The sequence below is a fragment of the Strigops habroptila genome, chromosome 4, assembly GCF_004027225.2.
Source record: "Strigops habroptila isolate Jane chromosome 4, bStrHab1.2.pri, whole genome shotgun sequence".
Taxonomy (NCBI): Eukaryota; Metazoa; Chordata; class Aves; order Psittaciformes; family Psittacidae; genus Strigops; species Strigops habroptila.
In genome coordinates this window covers 82,704,168-82,729,172 of record NC_046358.1, presented here as the reverse complement: position 1 = coordinate 82,729,172, position 25,005 = coordinate 82,704,168, and the positions used below count along the sequence as shown (strand labels likewise).

At 46.1% G+C, this 25,005-nt stretch overlaps 2 protein-coding genes across 15 annotated transcripts in view; both read left to right on the top strand.

The window, feature by feature from the left end:
* The window catches only part of KPNA7 (karyopherin subunit alpha 7), a 53,980-nt gene extending 53,577 nt beyond the window's left edge, over positions 1-403 (top strand). For all 7 annotated transcript variants that reach the window (XM_030483314.1, XM_030483316.1, XM_030483315.1 and 4 more), the window contains one exon: positions 191-403. In XM_030483314.1, the coding sequence (XP_030339174.1) occupies positions 191-211 (21 nt within the window). In that variant the 3' untranslated portion in view covers positions 212-403. The remainder of the gene's footprint in view (positions 1-190) is intronic.
* A 3,095-nt stretch (positions 404-3,498) lies between these two features.
* SMURF1 (SMAD specific E3 ubiquitin protein ligase 1) overlaps positions 3,499-25,005 on the top strand; it is a 47,266-nt gene continuing 25,759 nt past the window's right edge. For 4 of the 8 annotated variants that reach the window (XM_030483303.1, XM_030483302.1, XM_030483301.1 and 1 more), the window contains exon 1: positions 8,586-9,145. In XM_030483303.1, coding sequence (XP_030339163.1) covers positions 9,004-9,145 — 142 coding nt within the window. In that variant the 5' untranslated portion in view covers positions 8,586-9,003. Of the gene's footprint in view, positions 3,705-8,585; positions 9,146-25,005 lie in introns of those variants that run through there. The other 4 variants (XM_030483309.1, XM_030483306.1, XM_030483305.1 and 1 more) reach the window with 3 other exon arrangements.

Genomic DNA, 25,005 nt, shown 5'->3' with positions numbered 1-25,005 from the left:
TTGGTCAGGTCTCCAAGGGTCTTGTTAAAGTCAAGCTGATCTCAACAGCTTGTTAGAGCAGCAGGGTATTTCTTAAAGCAAGGATAAACCAGTAAACTGCTGTAGAAAGCTTCAGGCAAGCTCTGGTGTAAAAAGCTTAGGTTTATTAAGATGCAGAACCTCTAACTGATGGCTCTCAACTTCCTCCTAGGTAAATTCAGACCTGCACTGAGACTGACTGAGGTGGACTCATGGATATGATCCCTCAGCAGAGAAGCAGAACTTCAACTTCTAAAGGTGAAGCACTACATAGCTCTGAGCTGGTGGGTGGAGGTGTCTGACATCTAACCTGAGAGGAGCAAAGATGCTGAGTCTTTCTACTTTGAGACTTGTCAATAAATTGCACTTCTGGCTTTGTACTTCTCGCCTTTGAGTTGATTTTGGTTTGTTCTCAAGCTGCTGTTGCAAACACTACAGCCTTTTTCAATGGTGTCTTTATGTATTGGAGCTCCTGGGTGTGTTTTCTGAGTGGAAGGCGCAGCCAGAAGCTTTCTGCATTAAGCTGATTGGAGAGCAGAGTGATACCAGCAAATCCAGCTGGTATCTTCTAGGCTTGACTTGGAGTGGCTGAAGCTGCTCTGAAAGGCTGTTCAAGAGGCGTTTCAACCTTCTGCAGTTGAAACCACCCCCATGGGAGAGGGGATGCTTGTAGCAGAGAAGGAAATCAGCAAGGGGAAGGTGGGTTATGGTCACCTCTGTGTGCTACTTCACTTCCATGAAGTGTTAGGGTCTGGACACCAGGTAACTGCTGGTGGCTGGCCAGGAAGCCTCATCGGAGGCAGCTATTGCAGCAGGAGCAGTTCTCCTCCCACTGCAGCTTCCCAGATGCTATCCAGTAGCCTGGAGCCCAATGATCTGGCTCTGCCTAGAGCTGCCCTTTCATGATGAGGACCTGTAGTGCAGGTTTCCATTGCAGGCCCCTGGCCCTTGCTGAGACGAGTCCCTCCAACTTTGGTCTCTAGCTGCAGGTGAGGATGGAGTTGGTGTAGCTCTTGGGTCCAGCTTGCAGCAAGTTCTGCCCTGTGCCCATACCTGCAGCTCAATGAACAGCTCTGTTAGTGGATGTGTAGCACAAATACCATGTGCTGCAAGTTCATAACGAGCTGCTCCATCCTTGAAGTGCTGATGGGTTCTGGAAGGTCCCTTCAGTCTCGAGGCTTCAAAATGACCCAAGTGGGTTCAGGGCTTTGCTTCCTTGCACACAGTGGGAGGTGATGTGACAGGTAACTTAAGCTGAAGGGAAACATCTTCTCTCCAGGAAGCAGAAGCTCTTCCTCCAGCCTGGATCTGTTCATCAGAGGGTTTATGCATTTCTCCTGCAGGCCACCTAGGAACAAGGGAGCTGGTAGTTAAAGCCTGGTTGTGTTCCATGCCCTGCAAGGCATGCACAGCCCTGCCTGTGTGTGCCAGAGCTGGGTATCACTTATTTAATTTTAAAACGCTGGAGCTGATGAATCACGAAGTGCTTCCTGCTCCTTTTTTTTTCCCTCTTGGATCCAAAATGATGTACTTAAAGCTGAGATAAAGCGATGCCTGAACATGCAACTGAACCCAGTGCCTGTGACAATGTTTTGTGATGCCCCTGGGTTAACACAAAGGGCTCTGAGCACCTTCTCCTTGCTGACAGGGCTGATGCAGCATTGGGGAATGGTCAGATTTCACTAAGTAAAACGAATCTGAGGCAGGTGCTTCCTCAGTGTAAATGGAGACGTGGACCGGAGCTGGGCTCTGTGCGGCCGCCCTTACTTTGGACTGTGGTCCAGTGTGGAGCATCCCATGTGGCTTTTCCAATGGATAGAGCTGATCCTTATGGGCACTTGAGTTGCTGTTTGCTGATGCTCTGCTGACTAAAAGCAAGCTAAAAAGAGAAAGGGCAGAGGCATCTGACGTTTGTCCTGCTTTCTTGCATGTACTGGATGGTGTTATGCAGAGCCCTGGGACCCAAGCTGCTCGCTCCCACGATCATGTCCTTAAGCTGCAATAAAATAGCATCCCTGTAGCCCTCAATACACAGGAGAGAAAAACATCCCCCTTTTCATAAGAGCATTGGTATGTGGCTGATGTCCTGTGCTGCAGGGCAAGGCAGGGGAGGAGGTGGTTGGGGATTGCAGCCTCCCCCTTCTCGCAGTGGGATGGGATGGGGTATCCATGGGGACCAGCGAGGTGAGATGCTGCTTCCCCAGAGCAGCGAAACCTCCCTCCAGAGATGCACAAGAAAAGGAGCTTTTCTTATTAAAGCAGTCGGTGTCCTGGCCCTGCAGGAGCACAGTGACGGCTGCTCCCTCTCCACATTGCTGGAGAGCTGGAAAAGGTGATTGCCCCAAATTAGGTCCCAATTAATACGTGCAGATGGAGCAGGCTCTCTTGGAAAGCACTTTTATGCTTATGGTACATTTCTGACCTTCCATGTCACCCCCAGGCACCCCTATTCACCCTCCATGCCACCCAGCATCTCACCTCCTTTCATCCTCCATGTCACTCCCAGGCACCCCTCTGGATGCTCCATGACACCCTCCATCCCACAGCCATGTCACCCCCAGGAACTCCTATATACCTTCCATCCCATAGCCATGTCACCCCCAGGCACCCCTATATACCCTTCATGCTATATACCCTCCATAGCTATGTTATCCCAATGCCACCTTCCATGTCACCCCCCATGTCACCCCCATGCATCCCTATATACCCTCTATGCCATAACTATGTCACCCTGATGCCACTTTCCATGTCACCCCCACGTCATCCCTATACACCCTCCACGCCATAACTGTCACCCCAATGCCACCCTCCATGTAACCCCCATGCACCCTTACATACTCTCTATGCCATAACTGTGCAACCTTCCATGTCACCCCCATGTCACGCCCAAGCACCCCTATATACTCTCCATGCCATAACTATGTCACCCCGATGCCACCTTCCATGTCACCCCCATATATTCTCCATGCCATAACTATGTCACCCCAATGCCACTTTCCATGTCACCCCATGTCACCCCTATATACCCTCCACGCCATAACTATGTCACCCCAATGCCACCTTCCGTGTCACCCCCATATATCCTCCATGCCATAGCTATGTCACCCCAATGCCACCTTCCATGTCACCCCCATGCCACCCCCAGGCACCCCGATATACTCTCCATGCTATAACCATGTCACCCCAATGCCACCTTCCATGTCACCCCCATGCCACCCTCAGGCACCCCATATACCCTCCATGCCATAACTATGCCACCCCAATGCACCCCAATACCCCCTCTCCCCCTACATCACCCCCTCCCTCCCCCCTCCTCCCCCCCACCAGAGGGCGCCATCCCCTTAAACACCCACCCACCTCCGACCTCCCCAAGATGGCGCCCCCTCACCCTTTTCCCTCCCGACCTTCCCAACATGGCGCCTCCCTTCGTCCTCCCCGCGCCGCGCCTTGACGTCAGCGCCGCCCGCCGTGCGCGGGGCGGGGGTGTGCCCAGCGCGCTCCCCGGGCCGGGCGGTGGCGGCGGTGGCTGAGGGGAGCGGCCGGGCCCGCATGGCGGGGGGGCGCGGGGCCGCCGGTTGATACCGCCGCTTCTTCCTCCTCCTCCTCCTCTTCCTCCTCCTTCCTCAGCGCCATGTCGAATCCCGGGACCCGCCGGAACGGTTCCAGCATCAAGATCCGCCTCACAGGTAACGGGGTGGGGGGGGACCGTTTCCCTTTGGGCCCGGTCTCCCCTCCCTTCACGCCGACAGGCCTCTGGCGTGAAGGGAGGGGAGACCGGGCCCAAAGACATGGGGACCAGCGGCGTGAAGGGAGGTGTCAACCCGCTTGTCTTCCCCTCTCCTTCCCCCCAGGCCACGGCACCCTCCTCCTTTATGGGGTCTCTTCGCTTTCCCCCATGGGGTTTCCTTGTGGTAATTCCAGATGGCAGCCTCCTGCTTTAGGGGGTCTCTTCTGCGCCTTCACTGTGGGAGAGCCTTGTGTTTTCCTCCCTTCAGGAGCTTGCGCTGTCCTGGGGTCTCCTCCGCACCTTTTTGGGGGGGGGTTCGTTGTGTCCCCCGTAGTCCAGCAAGGCAGAGCGCCCTGCTTCTTGCTGGGATCTCCTTTGCTCCTTTCCTATGGGGGGTTCCTTGTGTCCCCCCTATTCCAGCAAAACAGCGCGCCCTTCTTCTTCCTGGGGTCTCCTCTGCACCTTTTGGGGGGGGGTTCGTTGTGTCCCCCCCATTCTAGCAAGGCAGAGCGCCCTGCTCCTTCCTGGGATCTCCTCTGCACATTCCTTTTAGGGGGTTCCTTGTGCCCTCCCCATTCCAGCAAGGCAGAGCGCCCTGCTCCTTCCTGAGGTCTTTTGTCCCCCCCCATTCCAGCAAGGCAGAGCACATTACTCCTTCCTGGGGTTTCCTCTGCACCTTCCTTTTGGGGGGATTCCTTGTGTCTCTCTTGTTCCAGCAAGCCGGAGCACCCTGCTCCTTCCTGGGATTTCCTCTGTGCCTTTCTTTTGTGTCCCCTTGTGTCCCCTCCATTCCAGCACGGCAGAACACCCTACCCCGACCTGAGGTCTTTTCTGTACCTTCCCTATGGAGCGATTCCTTGTGTCCCCCCCCATTCCAGCAAGGCAGAGCACAATACTCCTTCCTGGGGTCTCCTCTGCACCTTCCATGTGGGGATTCCTTGTGTCCCCCTTATTCCAGCAAGGCAGAGCACCCTGCCGCTTCCTAGAGTCTCTTCTGCACCTTCCCTGTGGAAAAACCCTGTGTCTTCCCCCATTCAGCACCTCGCTCCTTCCTGGGCTCTCCTTTGCACCTTCACGTAGGGGGGTTCCTTGTGTCCCCCCCCATTCAAGCAAGCCAGAGCGCCCTACTCCTTCCTGGGATCTCCTTTGCACCTTCCCTGTGGGAAAACCTTGTGTCTCCCTTGTTCCAGCAAGCCAGAGCACTCTGCTCCTTTCTGGGGTCTTTTCTGCACCATCCCTATGGGGAAAGCTTGTGTCCCCCCCATTCCAGCAAGGCAGAGCACATTACTCCTTCCTGGGGTTTCCTCTGCACCTTTCATGTGGGGGGAATCCTTATGTCTCCTCTGTTCCAGCAAGCTGGAGCACCCTGCTCCTTCCTGAGGTCTTTTCTGCACTTTCCTTTTGGGGAGATTCCTTGTGTCCCGCTTATTCCAGCAAGGCAGAACACCCTGCCCCTTCCTGGGGTTTCCTCTGCACCTTCATTTTGGGGGGATTCTTTGTTGTCTTCCCTGTTCCAGCAAGCCAGAGCACCCTGCTCCTTCCTGGGCTCTCCTCTGCACCTCCCATGTCAGGGAACATTGTGTCTCCCCCGTTCAGCACCTTGCTCCTTCCTGGGGTCTCTTCTGCACTATCCCTATGGGGAAACCTTATGTCTCCCCTGTTCCAGCAAGGCAGAGCACCCTGCCCCTTCCCCAGGAGGATCCCCAGGGCCACCTCTCCCCCAGCCTGGCTTTCCCCAAAGCCTTTCATCATTTGTCTTGCTTCGCTATAGTTAATAAACTCCCCCCCACTTCCCCTGTGCAGAGGAGGAGAACTCGGTTGCTAATGAGACAATGTGCGTTTACTTGCTTTTAGCTTCTCTTTTAGTGTTTTTCTATATGTCTCTTCTTCCTCCTTCCTCACAACTTGCTGCTGCAAGGCAAAATCCTGCCTCCAACTTGAGAAGTCCCTTCCCCGAGCGAGAGGTGACACCGTCCATAGCGTGTGTTGTGCCTCTTGACGAGGCCTCAACGAGGGTGCACCTATGGGTAAACCAATCTCTGTTGCACCCTGAAAGATGTGGATTAAGCCTCTTGGAGAAGCTGCTCCGCTCGATGCCGAGGCTGCTTCTTTAATGGGAAGAGACACAGTTGCTGCTTCTCGAGGCTGCTGGATGAATTATTAATAAACAAGGTGCAATCCAGGCTGGCAAAGGCAACAAGTGGATGGGGGAGATCTCTTGGGCTGAAGGAGCCACGGTGCTACCCCCGGTCGCTGGCATTGATTAGATAGAGCTGTTTCTGCATAAAACATTGCCAAATAATGAGAAAACAGCGTTAGTTAAACTTCAGTTACAGGTTAACTTGCTTCTGGCGTGGAATGCAATCACTCAGAAGCAGCTCTCCCCCCAAAAATCCTTGTTTGCCTTTAATCCTTCATCTGATTCTGCACCGTTTGTGCTTTAGAAGACCGGAGTTGGGGACGATCATGTAAAGCTGAAAAATCCTTTTCTTGGCCGTGAGAAGGCTGCAGTGTTAGGTTGTACGGATGATGTCTGATGTGAAATGGGTTTTGTGGTGCTGCGTATGAAATGTCAGCTCAGTCGTTAATGTGGCTTATTTCTATGCAAGTCAGTCAATAAAAATGTGAGTTAAGTAACTGAGGCCGTGGTCAGAGCCCTCCTTCTGAGCTGGAGGGTAGCATTTAAATAACAGAAGCTGTTGGGTTTCACTGGAGAGGCTGAATGCTGCATCCAAATGCTTTGTTGCTTTTAGCGTGCACTAGTCTCCTTGCTGAGAAGGTTGTCTGCAAGGGGCTGAAGTTTCACTTTATTGAGCAACTTTGGGGATGATTTTTCTTTTTACTCCACTTTCGGAGCTGTATGAAAGAAATCTGCTTGCTCCAACACATTTTTTTACAAGCGGGGATGGGTGGTGTGACAGAAATTGCTGTATTTAATCAAAAAAGAAATTGCTTTGGGAGAGGTTTAGCTTCCGAATCGTTAGGCAACGCTGTGTTCTTGGCTTCGCTGGAGACCAGTGTGCTGACTTACCTGTTTCAAAGGGCTGTAGCTAAGCGTGCCTTTTGTTTTCTCATCTGTTTTGCTGTTGGGAGGTTGGAGCAGATTTAAATCAAGACAGAAGGACCTCTTTTTGTTATGATTTACTACCTGCAGCCTGTGTCCTGTGATTAGAAACCATTTATGTTTTACCCTACTGAAAATAGCAGTGTAAATACCTCTTCAGGCTGAAGATCCCGTTTACTTTGCAAATGGGAAGCGAACAGTGGTAGAATCTTTCTTGCTTGTTTTAAAGATATATTTTCCTCATATATTTGTATTATCAGCATGTTGGGATTATTTGTGTGGCTGTATCTAAAAGCTTTGGATCCTCTGATGATTATGGGGTATTCTCTTGCAGCTTTTACAGAGCGGTGTCAGTCCTATCCTAATAGAAATGGTAACAAAATAAAATGGCAAATGATGCATCCTCTTTAGAAACACTAAATAAACCCCCAAAATCAGGAAGTAAGTTGGATGGCAGCTTGAAATCACAGAATCACAGAATGGTTTGGGTTGGAAAGGACCTGAAGATCATCCAGTTCCAACCCCCTGCCATGGGCAAGGGCGCCTCACACTAGACCATGTCACCCAAGGCTCTGTCCAACCTGGCCTTGAACACTGCCAGGGATGGAATGACCCTGTGTCCTGTGGCTCTCAAACATGCTGATCTCTCATCATATCTCCATTTCTCCTGTTCCTCTTATTCCCATTGAAGCTTTCAGCACTGCTGGTGATGCAGGAGCTAGAGAGATTCCTGGCCTTGTCTCTTGCTGCTTGGAGCAGTTCTAGGCAAAGTAAGGTAAAACTTATCATTAAGTCTGTGGTTTCTTTGTGCTGCCCTCAGGGCAGTGCAACAGCGGTGGAATTACCCAAACAGAGATGGAAATAATCCAGTGATATCGTGAGTGTGTGTGCTCAGGACCTCCTGCATCAGGGAGGCACACGATCCACAGGCCAAGGGACCTTTGTGGAGCACGTGTCCCTTTTCCCTGATGTGCTTCTCTGAAACCTTTGTTTGCTGCTGCAGTCGCTGCTCCCTGGGGAAGTTCCAAAGGGTTCATCATCTCCAAGGCTTACATGCGTCTTGCTCATGCTGTTATATCACCCTGGAGTACTTGTGAAAACTGCAGTCTCATTGTGCTGGGTAGTGGAGATGTTCCCATTCCATGGAGCTTGCAGGCGGAATGGGGAAGACTGTGAAGAAGTGAACTAAAGATGGAGCTTTCCTACCCAAAAAGCTGCGAGTTGTGTTGTGGCTTCCTCCGTACTGGCTATTTCAGCAGGGTCTCAGCTGAGGTGTTAAGAGCTGGGTGGCTTCTAGTGCCATTGTGGAACTAAGAGATTGGGAAGGGAAAGGCATTACTTGAAACTTCATGGATCACTTCACAGATGGAGCAGGAGGTGGGGAGGATCTCGTGCATAAGGTCAGATGGCAAAACCAGCTTCTTTAGCAGAAAAGCCAGAGTTGGTACGACAGGAGAATACGAATGTCTCCAAACACCTCAGTTTGCTGCGGTTCAGAGTACTCAGGAGTGTAAAAGGCATTCCTCCTTGGCACACCTGGCCTGGGAAGGTGCTGGCTGTTGCTGGGATTTTGGAAGGAGGGTATAGGCAAGAGCCCTCTCGTGTGTGAGAAGAGCACAGTGTAGGAAGCATCAGGGAGGGGTGAGGAAGATGAGGAGGAAGCCGGTGGTTTCTATGAGGTGAGGGAAGGAACCAGAGGGGATCTGTAGGTGACAAGATTGATTCCTGTAGGGAGGGTGCTCAGCAGTGGCAAAGAAAGCGAAAGGGGTGATGCAGAACAGCACTTTCAGTACACTGTAGTCTGCACGGGTTAGGGAAGTCCCATCCACAAAACCTAACCAGTAAATGGGTGGCTTTGGGTCTTTTGGCAGATATGCTTTTGTAATGTAAAGAATACATCAAAGAATCCAGTGACTTCAACTAGAGAATACAATATTACGTTACCTTCAGAGCAGTGTTCCCATAAGATTGTTACGAAAGCACAGGTTAAAATGTGTCACCAACATCAGTACCTTTTGCTTGCCTTTCCTGACTAATGGATTAATCAATGCAGCGGAGTGAACCGACTGATCAATAGCAACACTAATACTGGTGACCTGGACAGCTTTATGTCCAGTGTTTGGAAACAATGAAGATCTGTGTAGAGTTCTCAATATCAGGCATTGTAAATCCTTCCTAGGCTGGCTGTAGTTTTATGGTTGTACATAAGAAGGACCGTGGGTTACAGCCTAAGAGCACTGGTGCAGGACAAACGGCGGCTGCTCAGCCCAACCTTGGCATCTGGGACTTGATACCGAGCCGGTTTCAGGCAATGGGGAACACGGTGGGAAGTGGCAGTAAGTTGCTCCAAATATATTTTGCATGGTAATCAGGGAGCATGTCGAAATCTATGTCTTGGTATTGTCTTCTTGTAAGGATTTTCTCTGCTCCATGTCTTCTGGGAGTGGGTTGCCTGGTTTTTGGAGTGCTGGGCTGGAACTCAACGCTGAGCTTCACCACAGATTCCCTGCACGGCGCTGAGCGAGGCGCTTAATCTCTCTGCTCCTCTTCCCCATTTGTGTTATGAAGTAGTAACATTTAGTGAAGGTAAATCTGTGGCTGCTCAAAGCCCCTTGGGTAGGGATGGTGAAGAGGCTCGGGGCATGTAACTAGGAGGACTTGAGCAAAACAAATCATCTTGCTTTCCTGGGGGGAAGTTTGAGCGCAGCCTTTGCAGCCGGCCAGCTGGCATCTTTGGGCTGCTGGAGTGGGAATCCAAAGAGCAGCCTTTTCCTCTGGGCAGGCTATGGGTAGTGAGGCTCCCTTTTTGTTTCTCCCAGTAAGTCAAAACGGTGCCAGCGCCATTGTCCTGGTGGAAGTAAATTAATTCTCCAAAAGGAGTTTGTTTGAATATCCCCCTCAGGCAGGGAAAGGAGAAACAATAACTGCTTTATTCCTAACTTGAAACTTTCTTTTCTCAAATTGAATGTCTTCATATAAAGAAATGCTATTTGGGATGTGGTTGTGCAGTTCCTTAATGATTTCTTCTCTTTTATTCCATACTACCCACCAGTCCAAGACCAGCTTTCTCATCATTTCCTTCCATGGCTTTATCACGTTTTGTAGCATCTTACTTTGTGTTTCCAGTTCCTCAACTGGATTTTACACCACGATGTTAAGCGTGCCAGGTGGCTGACCTCTTCCCGACAGCAGCTAGGAGGCTGCTAAAGCTGCCACTGGAGATCAGGATGAATGAGACCCCTTGGTTGTGTCTGTAGCTGGCTGGAGGTGTGCTTGGTGGGTCACTGCCTGAAGAATTACTGCCTGGAAATACCATCCATGCATGTGTGTGTTGGAGGTTTACCTGGATTGCTGCCCAGCTCGAAGCAAGCCTGGTTGACACACTTAAAGTGGGATTAATCTGGTTGGATTACTTGCTGCTATTTATGGTTCCAGTGTTAAATACTCGCTCGGCTGCCTGGCTGCTTTGGGCCACGTTGGTTGAGGTGGTGTGGTAGGGCAGTGATTTGGAACAGACGTGGTTTGATCGGTCACTGTAGTATACTTGTGAAGTTTGGGTATGTACACAGCAGAGAAACTCCTTTAAGGCTTGTGTAGAGAGAATAATAAAAAGAAGGGGCTGGAAAGAGGCAGTTCCATCTGCCATTTTTCCCCTAAATTAGGAATTTAATCTTTTTTGTTATGTCGTAGTCAGTGAGATCTTGAGTCTCGTTGTTGACAACCGCCGCGTTGTTTCTCCTGTTGTGGATCTGGTCAGGCTTTAGGGTCTGTCTGTGTTGGGGTCTCACATATAGCCCTGAATGCTCTTGCCAGTGCCAGGGTGACTCCTCTTTTGGCGCTGAGGACACCACTACAGTTGATCAACTTTTAGCTTTTTTTACCTTGATACCATCTCACCTTCTTTAGCACGTATATGGGAAAGCCTGAAGTTAAGCATTAAGTGCTTGCGTTATGGTGGTGGTGAGGAAGCTGCGCTGCTCTGACTATGATGTTTTAGGTGCTTACAACTGCGTTCCTCCAGATACTGCTGCAGTAGCTCAGGCTGTTATCTCCTTTCTAGTCTGCTGACCCCCATTGCCAAAAATTTGCCACCCACCACAGGAAAAGTGGTGGGAGAAAACCTGTGCTCCTGCTTCAGCTGCTTCAGTGCGAATTCACCTTCCCCGTGGAAGTCTAGCTCAGGAATTCAAATACAACTTCCCCATGGAAGTCTAGCCTAGGAATTTAAGCTAAGATGCTGGACTCTGAAAAGCTGAGGTATGTGCCTGTGTCGCCTTCTGTTGGGAGTTGATTTGGGGAGAGGAGAAACAGGAGAGAGTGAGTAGTGATTTCTTAAACCACGCAGCAAGCTTTGCTAGAGCTTGTTGATTCGTATATGTCCGTTTACAATAGATGTATTTAAGTATTAATGTACTATAAGAAGAAACCTGCACGTATGTTTGCCAAAAGAGAGCCAGTAGCTCTGTAACAAGTTCAGGTGCTACCTGGTTTTGAACTTCCTTTCACGTTTCTTTGAAGGGAAATACAGTTATTTCTGCGTGAAGATCCCTGGGGATCTTTTTTCCCCCGTTTTCCATCTCTATCTTTCTTTGTGAGAGTCTTAAAACGCAACAGGAGAACGGAGCAAAAATGTTGCATTTCTTACAACTATTCCCTTACAAACTGGCAGCTACACTGGGAATATTTGAGGGTACAGGAGGTGGATGATAAATTTGACGATGCTCTGGGTGAATTGGCAGAATACGCACGCATGCTGGTTTAGAGAGAATCTCTCCACAGGGCTGTAATAGCTTGATGCCTTCCTCTTCAGTAAGTCATTTTTGTCAAGTTAAAGGCCAAAATTCAAACTGGCTTGTTGTCAAGGACACTAAGCACAGCAGGCAAAAATCCCCAAGGCTACCCAATTCGCAGTGTAGATAGCTAAGGCTGGCAGAGCATGGTTTACTTGTTTACTCTCCATCCCTTCCCCCATGAAATATACCCTTGCCTTGTTTTGGTTTTGGGGGTGGTTGTTTTGTTGAGGATATGGACACTATTATTGCATGCTAATACAATTTAACAGCAAGTATTTAAATGGAAGGTTTGTTCATCTGTTTGTGGGTAAAACAATCGATTATTGTTGAGGAGTAATGCAGGAATAAAGCACAATCTCCCCCCCCCTCCCCAATCCCCAATGACTGTGTGGGGCTGCAGGCTGCTCACTGTTCCAGCTGTGCTCTCCTCTGCCACAGCTGGAGGGACTTGGCATTGGCAGCATCACATCCCGGTGAGCACCAGCCCTTTACACTGGCTGTTGTGTGAGGAAACAATTCAGATGGGTTGAGCTCATAATCCCAAATGGTGCTGTTATGACCATAAGGAACAATGGGAAATCCAATGGAATTAGGTGTTCGGAATAGCTTTTGTATTTTACACTTTACTTCCTGATTCCCTTGTAAGAATGTACAACAGCCCATTTAGGAATAAAGGGCCGTGTTAAACCACACTATTAACTTCAAGTATTATTGACCACTGGAATACTCCAGGACTATTACGTGTCCCTGAATGTCCTCGCTAATGGGCACTTTCAGCCATGGCTGGGTTTTTTCAATGGTAGATGGTTCTTTCCCAACTGATTATGAAGAAAATAAAACTTGTGTCTCTTTCTTTCATAGATAAGCCTGGTATTATCTGTCTCTTGCAGCAGTTTCTGCTTTTACAGGTTAACATGTAGTAGGTAAAGAAGTATTTTCACTGGGATGCCATCGTTTTTTCCTGAAGTTGATGAGGTCTTTTTAGGCACAGTTTATTATTTGGAGCAAAATGGCATTTTTGGATGAGTGAATTAGGAAGAACAACATTTTCTTTGACCTTTTCAGATGTTTGCATTTTTGTCTTCTGCAGAAATCTGCCCATTTCCTCCCTCGAATGGTTACGCTAAACCCAAATGCAAATGTTCTTATCAATTGGAAGTTTCCATCTCTTGTTTACTTCACAAAACGGCAAATTAAATTTGCATGTGTTACAATCTATTCCTCTAATTGTCTCTCTGCTTTCCAGGACACTGTATTAAAAGCTCTCCCTTGTCTTTTTTCTCCTTAAAATAAAGGTTAAAAAGCCATTGAAGAGAGTTGCCTTTTTAATTATCTTCAATTCCAGGCTCCTGCTGCTCTCGGCCTGAACTCTTCTTTTTCCACGGTCCTGACTTTCCTTCCTCACACCCCAAACGCAGCCTGGATTGCATCCCCCAAAGCCACTAGAGCAGAAAACCCCGTCCCTGTGGTCAGTGGCTTTACACCTTCTAGGCCATAGGGTGTATGACCCAAAAAGTTCCTTGAAAAGGAAACATCTTTTGAGATGCTCTCTTTTCCTGAGGAGTGAAAGAAAAAGGAAGTACTCCAGACTGCGTATGAAAATTAACTGAGTGTATGGGTTGTGCTCTTGTTTTAACATCATTTTTTAACCACACAAGTGCAGAATTTAGCACAGCAAGGAATTGCAATTTGATTCGGGCTTGTGGTGATAGAGAGACTCACAGGGGAAGCCTTGCTCTTTATCACTGGTCAAGATCATCAAGTTCTAGTTATCCTTGAAGCTGATGTGCTTTGGTTTTCCTTTCCACATGTGCAGACGTTTTTATAAGCATGGGGGAGCTTCAGTTTAAACTTGGAATTAAAAAGCAGAGGTGTCCTGTTCTACAGGTCTAAGTCTCATTAGTGATACCTCATTGTTGAGAAAGGCTTCTTTAGTGTTAAGGGGAAGAGAACCCACTACATTTGGGTTTGGAATTGAGGAGGTGAATGTAAGCTAAAGCACTGATGTCAGAAAAATTGGGTGAATTCTGGGCTCTTGAAATGATACTTCAGCGTTATATATGGTAGAGATTCCAAGTAGTATCTCTTGTTTCTCTTCCTTAAAAGCATCTGCAGACAGGTAACTGCCATGCTAAGTACTGTGATGGGCACGTTCACATTTCATGTGTCTGTAAATACCCTACTAAACCACAGGTCAAGAGGGAACAGAAATGGCTTGGAGAAAAAGAATGACAACTGCCCCCCACTGTTGGGGCTTTGGGAATTTGCAGAGACCTTTGGCATATCTAACTTATCTCCCAGCTATTTCTTACGTCAAGAGTTTTTATGCTGTGATCTGCTGATGCATTTAACCCACTCCTGAAATTACTTCTATCCAGAATGAAAATACTTCTGTTGAGGTCCCCCCTTTCACAGATGGCTGCTGGAATAAGGTGAGATAAGGTTAAAATCAGGGAGCTGGTAGGTGCCAGCGAGTAGCACAAGGTTTGAAGCGTGGCGTGGTCCATCAGCACGTGAGTGTACTGGGGTCAGAGAAGAGGCCCAAATAGTGAACTTGGGCTTTAATGACTTTGTTCAACTTGGTGGCTGTGTGATGTAGCCAAGCTGTATGATGTGATTGTAACCACACTCGGGTTTAAATCTCTGCCCCTACACCTTTCCGCAGAGATCCTGTAGTTCGTTAAATAATCCAGCGTTAAACTGGCTACTCCAAAAGCACAGGCTATAGGAATAAAAGTCTGTCTCTCTGTAAGACTGACTCTGCAATAATTAATATCACAGAATCCCAGAATGGTTTGGGTTGGAAAGGACTTTAAGATGATCCAGTTCCAACCCCCTGCCATGGGCAGGGACTCCTCACACTAGACCATGTCACCCAAGGCTCTGTCCACCCTGGCAGTTAACTGAAATATGGTATGTGCTCCACGTACAGCTAATGTGCCCCAATAGGAGCACCTACATCTTTTATTCCTTCTTTCTGAGATTTTTAGGGAATTGAATATTAACAGACTTCTTTCAGGATGTTAATTAGATGTGTCTGTTCCAGCACAATAAAGGAGCTCAGGTATGGGAGTCAGTGGGTCAGACTGACACCAGCGTGCAGCCCTTATGTGTGCTTGGGGTAATGTCATCAGTTCCAATAATTGTGCTGTCAGCAGCTCTTACTAGGAGAGCTTTTACATGGTCTGGAAGGAGACTTAGGCAAACAAAAGGAGCATGTACATGGGCACTCTTCTGGGTTGTGTTCTTTAGTTGAAAATTAAATACCTTCTCAGAATTAAAGGTCTGTCTGGAAACAGGATAAATCATAAATACTTCAGTATAATCCAACAGCTTGGCGTGGACCTGCAGGCACAGTGATTTCTATGTTTTGTTTTCTTCAATCACAGAAGTAATTGGCCTTGTCTACAAGTGATGTCTTGATAAACTTCAATGGAAATTAGCAAAGCAGCCATCAAATGGGGTTTATAAAAAGTTGCTTGGGAAAAAGTGTTGTAAGTAGTCTGCAATTCAAGGCATTTCCTTCGCAGGATGCTTATCAAGTCTGCATGTGCTACTTCCAAATTGAACTAGGATATAGATGAGAACTATTTTTGATAGAAAAGGGGAGGAAAAAAAAGAGAGAAGAAAGCCCAGTTGGAAAGTAGTATCAGGGTTTTTTATCATTGCCTTAGGATGTAAATCCTACAAGTGCACGGAGAGAAAAGAGACTTTGAAACACAACACATTCATCTGTGATGTTTGAGATGATGCTGGTGGTGTAAACGTGATGGAAATAGTCATTGGAGGAGTGGTGAGTAAATATACGAGAAGCCTTTGGATAAACTGCCTTCTCTTGGGTAGTCTACCAAGTAAAGACAAAAGGTCCTGCTTGTTCCTGTGATGTTGCTTCACCAGGGAGGTTGTATCAGGCAGAGCAGCTGCCAGTTTTAAGGGTGCTCATGCTGTCAGATGCCAATGTAGAGCTCTTCATGATAGGAGCAACCAAAAGCTCGTGCAGGAGGTCCTGGTGGTGGAATGAAGATGTTGCAAGACCAAGGGGAAAAGGATCCAGCAAACATTTCTGTGGGGATTTCTCCTAGACTGGAAGCTGATATTACTCAGTTTCTAGGCTTGTGGTGGTTTCACAAATCAGCAGTGAAACCTGGCACGTGGAAGCTGTCTGCAGGTTTTAGGAGATGGTGCTGCCTCAGCTGGCCATCAGGGTGATGGATATACTTAGGGGATGAGCTTAATCTTCTTTCCAGACTCAAAAATTACCAGACTGCAAAAGGGATCATACCTGTCACTCTCCTCTTACTCATATTTGGCTCTTCATCTGATTTCTGTCAGGTTTGATAAGGACAGAGATGATAAACATACCCAAGTCTCCTCATGGAGATGAGTAGCTTGATAAACGATGCCCCCCTCCCATAGTCCACCGGAGGGGCCAAGGTCCACGTCCTGCTCCCAATTGTGCGGGCAGATGTGGAAGGAGCAATGTGGGAGAGTGGGAAAGGAGCCCAGAGGTAGGAAGCAGAGGGATGTGTATCTATTAAAATCACCACGCACTTAGAAGTTAACCAAGCTTCCTGAATTAAACTCCTGACTGCACAACCAGATTGAGAATGTGGGTTTGGTTTGGGGATTTTGGGGGGTACTTTTTTGGTTGCTTTGTTGGTTGGTTGGGGTTTTTTTTTCCCCCAGAACTTAACATCATTCTCTGTCAGAAACACCCAGATGACTTTATCATGTACCTGTAATAACACTTCCTATGTGTTTGTTTTGACTTAGGGGGATTGTGTTGCTTTTTAACTCAGATGAAATTGTGTGTTAACTCCTCACACAAAGATTCATCTGCATCCTGCGAGCGCATCGCTTCCAGCCTCAGCCGATGCATCAACCTCCTACTGGCATTTTTTAATTACAAGAACAGCACTATCACTTCAAATTAGTGCCACAGAGCTCATTTCAGTCAGGAGCAAAATGGTCTTTAAAGGTTTTTCTCTTATGAAAATTGTTTATTCCATTTTGTTCTCTTTTTGCTTCTATCTCGTAGTTTGTCATTCAGTGCTTGGACTGTATCAGATTCCTGGGTCCTGTTAGTGACACGAATGCCAATAAAAGGCTTGCTTTTAATATCTCCGCTATTTGATAAATAGGAATCACCTTGTTAAAACCAAAGCCATCAAACAAACACTATATTCTCTTATGGTTCCCGCAAAGCAAGTGATAGCCTGTTTTGAAGTGCATTCCCTGTGTTGCAAAGGTGAAGAAACATATTTCTGGGAGCTTCTGTGTCATGAACTGTGAAGAGATGTTTTTTGTAACCCTGCTCAGTGAAATTGTGAGGCCTCTGGTTTGCTAAATTACTCCGAGAACAAGTAACATATCAAGTGAATTTAGCCCTAGTGAGAATTCTCCTCATACAGCATTTCATTTTATGTGGAATATTAGCACCGTTAACCATCCATGTGAAATGTAATGTATTGGATCGATGGAATCAATTTAAAATGGAAAGCAAGCAGTCTGAGGCTTTGACTGAACCAGCTGTCCTCATGGATTGGTTTTTTTTTAGCTATTACATTTTGGATGTGTTAATATGTTTGATAAACAACATTTTGCTTAGAACTTCCTTCATGTGGTTTTGTTGCAGGCTCCTGCAGCCAAGTGGTGTCACTTGCATCAAATCCTCTGTCTGAATACAAAACACACGTGTTAAGGTCGTACAGGAAGTGGCATGAGACCTTTTCATTCAAGCTCCACTTTATTTATCTGATACCTTTGATCAAGGTATCTCAGAGCAGTAATGGGATTATAATTCATTGAGGTAATGGGGACAGGCATTTTGTACAAGGAAAATCACCAACCGTTGCTGTTGCAGGCAAAGTGCTGAATGAGGAAACTGTGACCAAACGTCCTGCTCAGAATATTGCACTGAAACATTTTCATCAAGATCCCAGCCTTTATGACACTGGATTCACATGGGATTAGAAAGGGGGTTTCCTTTATTGAGTAGCTTGCAAGTTGCTCTGAAAGAAATCCCCTGGCTGGGGAAGTCCACATACACTGCTCTTAAGCCACTTCGAGAACTGACTTTGCAATGAAAGCGTTTATATTTTTACTTACAAAAATGCTTGCTGGAATGCTCCATGCATGCTGTACGTTGTCTGTTTGCATTCTAAACTCTGTTGTAACTCTGCTCTCTGCAGCCAGTCTGTAACTAAAACATTCCTAGCATCTTTTGGCTGGAGATTCAGTCAAGGACGTTTCGCATCCTGCTTGCGAGAAGATGGTTCCAGCCTTTCTTGAAGCTGCTCCAAAGGAGATTTCCTTCCGTAGTGGGTAGGGAAGTCACTGCTTATGGTCCAAAGGCTTAATGACGTCCTCTTGTTGTCATGACCTACCATGCTTAACTGATAAGCAAATGGAAATGTTTAACATAGCTAGATGGTACAAGATAAGGGTTGGGGTCACTCTGTATCCGTGGTGTGTGTTCTGCTTGAGCTCACTCAGCTCACGAGTTGCTGTTGGCAGAATAACGTGGGTAAGTGCTTTATGGGCACGAAGGAAAGGGACTGTGTCCATGTCCGTAGGCAACAGACCTCCCTCTCCAGCTCCTGACCGAATGGAAGGGTGTTTGCTGTCGTGGATTGGTTGTTCTTGCTCACCCATAGATGGGCTCTGCCCCACTCTGTTTGTTTTGTTCTTCAGCCCTGGTGACTGTCAGTAGCGCTGGGCTGAATAAACAGAGACTATTGATCAAATTTGAAGTCATTAACTTGGCAGTTTAAATAGATGCTGTCCTATATAATTAGAACAAGGGAGTAACACATAGGCTGATACAGCTTTATTCTGAATAAAAGCTGCCTTTTCATGAAATCTTGTTTGGTGCTATTCAGCTCTTGGGTTTGTGCCTCTCATAGGTCACACAAGAACGAGACATTCTGTTTAAAATACCTACAGTGAAGAGGCTGGTTTTGCTTGTGTAAGAGAGCAAAGACACTGATACAACATGGATCTGCTGAACTTTGCTACTAATTGGAAATAACATTTGAAAGAAGGGGGTGCTAACATGAGGTTATTGGTTAACCACATCCAGCTAGAGCACACCCTGGGGAGGAGGACCGCTCGGCGTTGCCCTTATCTTCACAGCTACTCCAGCTCTGAAGCAGTAGGAGGTTTTGATTGTCCATCTCACTGCCGAGAGAAGCACACATGCCTGTTAGATGTGGATGTTTGTACTCAAACACAACGGGGGATTAATATTTCTGAAGGAAAACGTTTCCTTTTAACGGCTATGGTCGCACAATGTCAGCCTTCGAAATCATGGTAACGTTTGAGGTGCAGCACGGCCCTAAGACACGGGGAGTAGCTTGCTCCGTGTGTTCTGGAGCCCTTGAAGATCCACTACAGTGTGAATGCACCAGCAAGGCACAGCAATAGTGTCACTAATAGATGTGCAGCATCTCCTGAGTCACCCTGCTGCCGGTCCCTCGAGAGCAGGCAAATCCCGGAGCAGGATGTGCGCGCGTTGACCCACATTTCCTGGGGCAGAGCAGCCATCACGTGCAGCTCATTGCTTGGAAATCAGATGAGAACTGATGTAACTTGGTTCATCCGGCATCCGCATGGATGCTCTTTTAGGGATTTGCCACTTGTGTGACTAATACGTGATTAGGTGGATTGGAGAGTGTGTGTATGTGCTTCTCGTAGGCAAGACTTAGCGCTGAACAATGGCAGCATCAAAAGAAGTCTTTTTATGTATTATTCTCTTATAAATAGGGCTGGTTATTAAATCAGACTTTTTTTCTCTCTAACTAAAAGCTTTCAGACTAAATCCTGGGAGAGTTTGTTGCATAGGAATGATTTTCCTGCAACAGATGGACAAATGCCCTATGGAAGACAACAGCGATTCTGTACTGGGCTTACTAGAAAGACAGAAGTAGGTGAATGAATGATAAAAATTCAGCTTCCAAAAGCTATTAATACATGTGTAATTACAGTCTTTTTTTGGAATAAGCCTCATTCCTGTCCCATTCTCCTTTCCCCTCATTCACAGCTTCCTTATTCCTGCACAGAAACACTCAGCCTCCTCCTTCCCCATTAGCTGGTGTCACCATTGCCACCTCCCGCTCCCCACGCACCCCAGACGAGTCGGGCAGAGAGAATAACCCAAGAGGAGCTGATTGATTGGCAGGTATCAAGCATCAGTGCCCTGCACAAATACAGGCGTGTGTTTGGTGCTTCCTCTGGTTTTCCTTTGCAAACAAGGAGGGTTTAAGCTGAACCGTCTGAACAAATGAAAAGAAACCCCAGCTTAAAGAAAGCAGAGCGATTTGTAACGTCTTAGGTGGATGGTAAAAGGGATTAGAACAGGCTGAATAAACAGGCAACAAACGACTGAAGACCTGAAAGTTGAAAATTTCCAGGAATTAATATTCTAAACCAGCTGAGGTACTTTCTTTAGAATCAGAAGTGATGCCAAGGATTTCATTTAGGAAAACACAGTTCTTTCCTCTTCCTGAATGTAAATGCTGCACCTTTATTTAAGCTTTTGTACTGGAAATTCCTGAAGCAATTCTTCCCTTCTTGGAGTTATTTTTTACATTTCACCTGGACAGTCAAGGTGTTATTTTTGCCCTTTTTTTTTTTTCCTTGTGTCTCTTGAATCATCTGCAACATTTGAATATGAAATGGTAACAAAGGCAAAACCAGATGTGTGGTTGTATTTTGCCTGATGTCAGTGCACAGAGTTGCTGTACCAGGCTTGTGGTTAGTGCTCCTGCAGAACACTGGCCTGACAGTGGCTGCTGTGAGGGGAGATTGAGATGAGCTCTGAGGCAGAAGCTCTTCCCTGTGAGGGTGCTGAGGCGCTGGCACAGGGTGCCCAGAGAAGCTGTGGCTGCCCCATCCCTGGCAGTGTTCAAGGCCAGGTTGGACACAGGGGCTTGGAGCAACCTGCTCTAGTGGAAGGTGTCCCTGCCCGTGGCAGGGGGTTGGAGCTGGAGGAGCTTTAAGGTCCTTTCCAGCCAAAACCATTCTATGATCCTCCTCTATATGTCCCCTACCAGCAACTGAGTTCTGCTCAGCCTGGCTGAATGGACTTGGAAAAATGCTGGATACTGCTTAATGTGAAACCCTGCTCCCTTCTCGACGTACAGCGTCAGTTGTGTGTGACAAATAAAACTGCTCACCTCCCTTTTAGTACAGATTTGCTACAGCAAGGTGTCTAGGTGGTATTTTGAACAGCTCTGTGGTGGGTTTTTTGTAGTAATACCTTTACTTGACTGAGTATTTTAAAGTCTTTCCGTTTCAGTTTGTTCTGTATTGACACTAGCTGAAGCCCAGCAAAAGAATGGAGGTTACAACTGGTCACTAAACATGTACAAGAGCTGGTAATCAAGAAGAGAAGTCAGTTGAATGTTTTCATTCCATCTAGCATGGGCAAACCCTACAGTTTTTCCCACAAGACACTAAAAGCATTTATATCTCAGTACTAAGATCCAAGTTAGGATTAAACCCTCATTTATTATGGGCTATTAGGCTATGCCACTTCTTTCCAGCACCAACTTGATCTTGATGATCCATATGTTTGTTATCCTCAGGTTGATAACGACAGCCTAGGGAGCTATGGGAAGAGAAAGAATGACTTCTGAATGAATTCCAGCTGGTTCAATTTTTGGCTGTCCATTCACTAAGTAGCCTAGAACAAAATGAACTCATTGCTCTGGGCTTTTGTACACAGTTAACTCTTCCCTGGATATTGACTTTCACTGCCCTGACTTTTAAAGCTGAGCTCTCTCTCAGCCTGCTCAGAAAGTACCAGTCCCTCTCATCTGTTTGTTATCATGCTCACCACAAACCAAACAACAAGACTGGCGAATAAGGAAGGCAGAAGCTGTAAGAGCATGAAAAAGTTTCTTTGGCAAAGAAGCCCAAGGCTTTGAAAAGCTTTATATGGCAAGACTTGAGGCTTTTTATGTTTCTATCCAAACATGCCAAAAAGCACTCGGCATACCTCAGTTAAAAGACAAGCCTGGAAAACAACTAGATGCTCTAGAAATTAGGGGAAGTTTCTAAGTCATTTGTTAAGCTGCGGTATGTGGTTTTAAAGCACTGATATGGTACTGCTGCCTTGCTTGAAAGGAAGAATGCTTTTCATTTACCTGCGGAAAAATTTGGGGTGTTGACTTGTGCCTCTTGAAAAGTCATCCAGTACCTGTTGGAATTTGTTCTGGTGGCAGGAACTGGAGTTGGTTGTAGTGCTAGAAGAGGTGCTTGGTAAGTGTTCTTCTTTGCACTAGATTTCTAGCAACTGCTTGTTTTAAGATTGTCCAGTTATTAAAGACATGCAGAATGAGCCTAAAACATCTTAAGCTCAGTGCACTGGTTTTATATGCCTAATATTCTATAGGTGAAATTTCTCTGTGGAATTTCTGTATTGGAGGTTCCTCACTCAGCTGTTTCAGAATGAACGAAGAAATGTGCATTCTTGACTGTTGTGACCACGGTGGTCGTCAGTGTTTCGTACTTTGAATTGTGACTTCTAAAATGACTCAGGCAAAATCTGTTGGTTTGTATTTTCAATGTTTTTAAAGATTATTTCATTTCATTTTGCTGACAGTTACCTTCAACATCAGCGGCACCTCAGGTCGCCTATTCTCTGGCCAGCTTCCTCTTCTTGCTTCACTTTAGTTGAACACTGAGCTGAGCAGCCCAACTCTGACCAGAGCCAAACCTGTATATTTAGCTTTAAGACAATGTTCCATGTGAGTTGTTTAACTAAAACTCTTCTGCTGATACATTTAGGCCCTCATGGGATGAACTAATAGTTTACATAGTTTACAACTTACACATAACTTAACGCCATTCATTTTTTAAATAACAATGTTCTTGCTTTTAAGCAATCACTTGATGCAAACCAGACATTAATTTTGTCCTCTTTATTAAAATACCCCCATTAGAAACTTTCGTTGCTGTAACGTTGATTTTTATACCTTATTTAATTGCAGTAAGATATCAAAGAAGCCAAATACTGGTTCTGTCTGGAAAAACACATCTCAGTTCTTAAACAGAGATTGGGAATGTGTTACATTGCCATTCGTTTTCCCTCCTTTACAATAGTGTTTAACATTCAAATTGCTTTGCTGAAATATTGCCACTACCTGTATGCGAAGGGATGTAAATACCAACCGCTCTGCGGAGATACAAAACATATGGTTTAGCTTTTAAACTGCAAAATCTGCTTTGGTTTAGCTGGGAAGTTTGAGACCTTTTAGTGCTTGACAGTAATTCAGTGCTTCTATTGAAATGTTGCTTGGCTCTATCTGGTCACCCTTTGCCAAGGTTTTCAGTACCAAGCTTTCTGCTTTCACAGGTTTTTACGTGTTTTACAGTGGAAGGCCACACTTTTTTCTGCTTTCTGCAAAACAGGCACATATTATGAGGCCAGATAATATATATATGAAGAGAGCTGGCAATAATATTGGGTTAAAAAGTACAAAAGTTGTGTGTTTTGTTCCTGTCGCTTCAAAACCATTTTGCTCCGTGGACAGAAGCTCAAGGCCGAATTTGTTTTAATTGCTAGAGTGCTTGAGCTTTCTGCTAATTCTGGGTCTGTGGGCAAGCATCTGTAAATGTGTTGCTTCTGGTTTTGGTTTCTTGTTCTGTGCTTTTCCCTCTTTTATAAAGCAGCAGAGAGCAGTTGTGCGGGTTTTCCTCCCGGACTTAGGAAATGAATGTCTTGTAAAAGCTCTAAGTCCATTAATTGGATGGTGTTTTGTGTGGGGGGAAAAAATAAAGCTGCTTTAATAGAGAAATGTACTTGTAACTTGAGTCTCACAACCTGGTTATAAAACATACAGCTGTAGTAGTGGTACGGCTGGCCCCATAGAGGCTATCTGGGAAGAAGGGGAATCTAAATTTCTGTGCTTTATAGTGAGCGTGAGGTTTATTGGAAAAGCCTTTTATGTCCTGAATTAGTAAGCAAATGATCAGCTGCATGGGAGAGTCCTTCTAAGCTGCTTTTTGGTAATGAAAATAAGGTGTTTAAGGCTTTCTACCCTGAACTTCTGAAAGGGGAGATCAGAGGCATGTTAAATTAAACACGCCAAAAGGAAACGCTGACTGAGCACTTGGCTGTGCTGCATGGGGGCTCTCCTTCTCCATTACAGGGGTGTCAACTATTTAATACATACTTTCTGTCTATCAAGTGTTCTATATGTGGTTAATAATTCACTGTTGTTCATCTAGTATTTCCCAGATAAACAAATCTATAAGTCTGAAGATCTGGACAGCATTTTGAGAAAGGACCTTTTGTTTCCTGGGAGTAGGACTAAGTTTGATGCCCAGCTCTGCCCAGGACCATTGTGAGCGATGTTAGCTTGAGTGTGTGATCCCGTTAGGTACTGACATCTGTAGAGATTTGAAAAAGGTGCTTTGAAAGCTCCCAAGTGTTAAAAGTACAAAATATTTTTGGCAATCTTAGTAAAATTCAGTTTGGAATCTGAGTTATGAGTGCATGTGGGTGGAGGAACATGTTTTTCATGCTTTAGGAATTTTTTTCCAGATGCTTTCTCAGTGCTTGGGTAACTATAAAAGTGAAGTATTAAGACTTCAGCATGGATTGATTCCTTACTTTTAATGTAACTTAAGGAAATCGAGCCACATAGTTTCCTGGTGTGTTTTGAGCTTTGCTATGGGGATGATGCCGCACAGCGCACGCTGGGCTCTGTTTCAAAACGTGAGCACAAGTATGTGCAAGCAGCACAGATAAACCCATCCTGAAGACACTACCTGCTTGAAAATACACATTATTCACTGCACGTGGTTGGAGATACAAGAGGTGTAAGGGAAGAAACCCAGAACTGTGTCGATCCCAGTAACTACAACTTGCACAGTGGTGTGTGGAAGAAGTGTAAAATGCCATTTTGTATTTCCAGTAGGAATTTTGTCATTGAAATAGCTTCGTTTAGCTGTAAACTAAGAGTTTGTATTTGCCCTGAGAACAGGTTATTATTCTGTGTGGCTTTAGCAGAAATCTTTAGTTCTTTCCAGATATTTCTATAGCTGTACAGGGGCCGACACTATAGCTGAAGCCTGAGAGTATCCTTTGTTTACAGAGAGCTTTTTTTGGAGCCTGTTTGTGGACACAAACAAAGGGAAAACTTGTCTGAATTTGGGAAATCCCTCTCTACAAATTCAATATTCCACTTGCTCGTGGTTCTGGTGGGGGTTGTTTAAACCCCCACTGGGATTTTAAAGGACTGAGTTTTAAACCCCAAACAGTAGATAGAAATGACCTGATGCCCTGTTAACGTTTTTCTCAGGTAAAACTGTCATCAATAGGGTGTTTTTTGAGAATGGCTGTAAAGTGGCAACAGTAATAACAGACTTTCCTCTCAAATTCCAGTTCTCAAAGG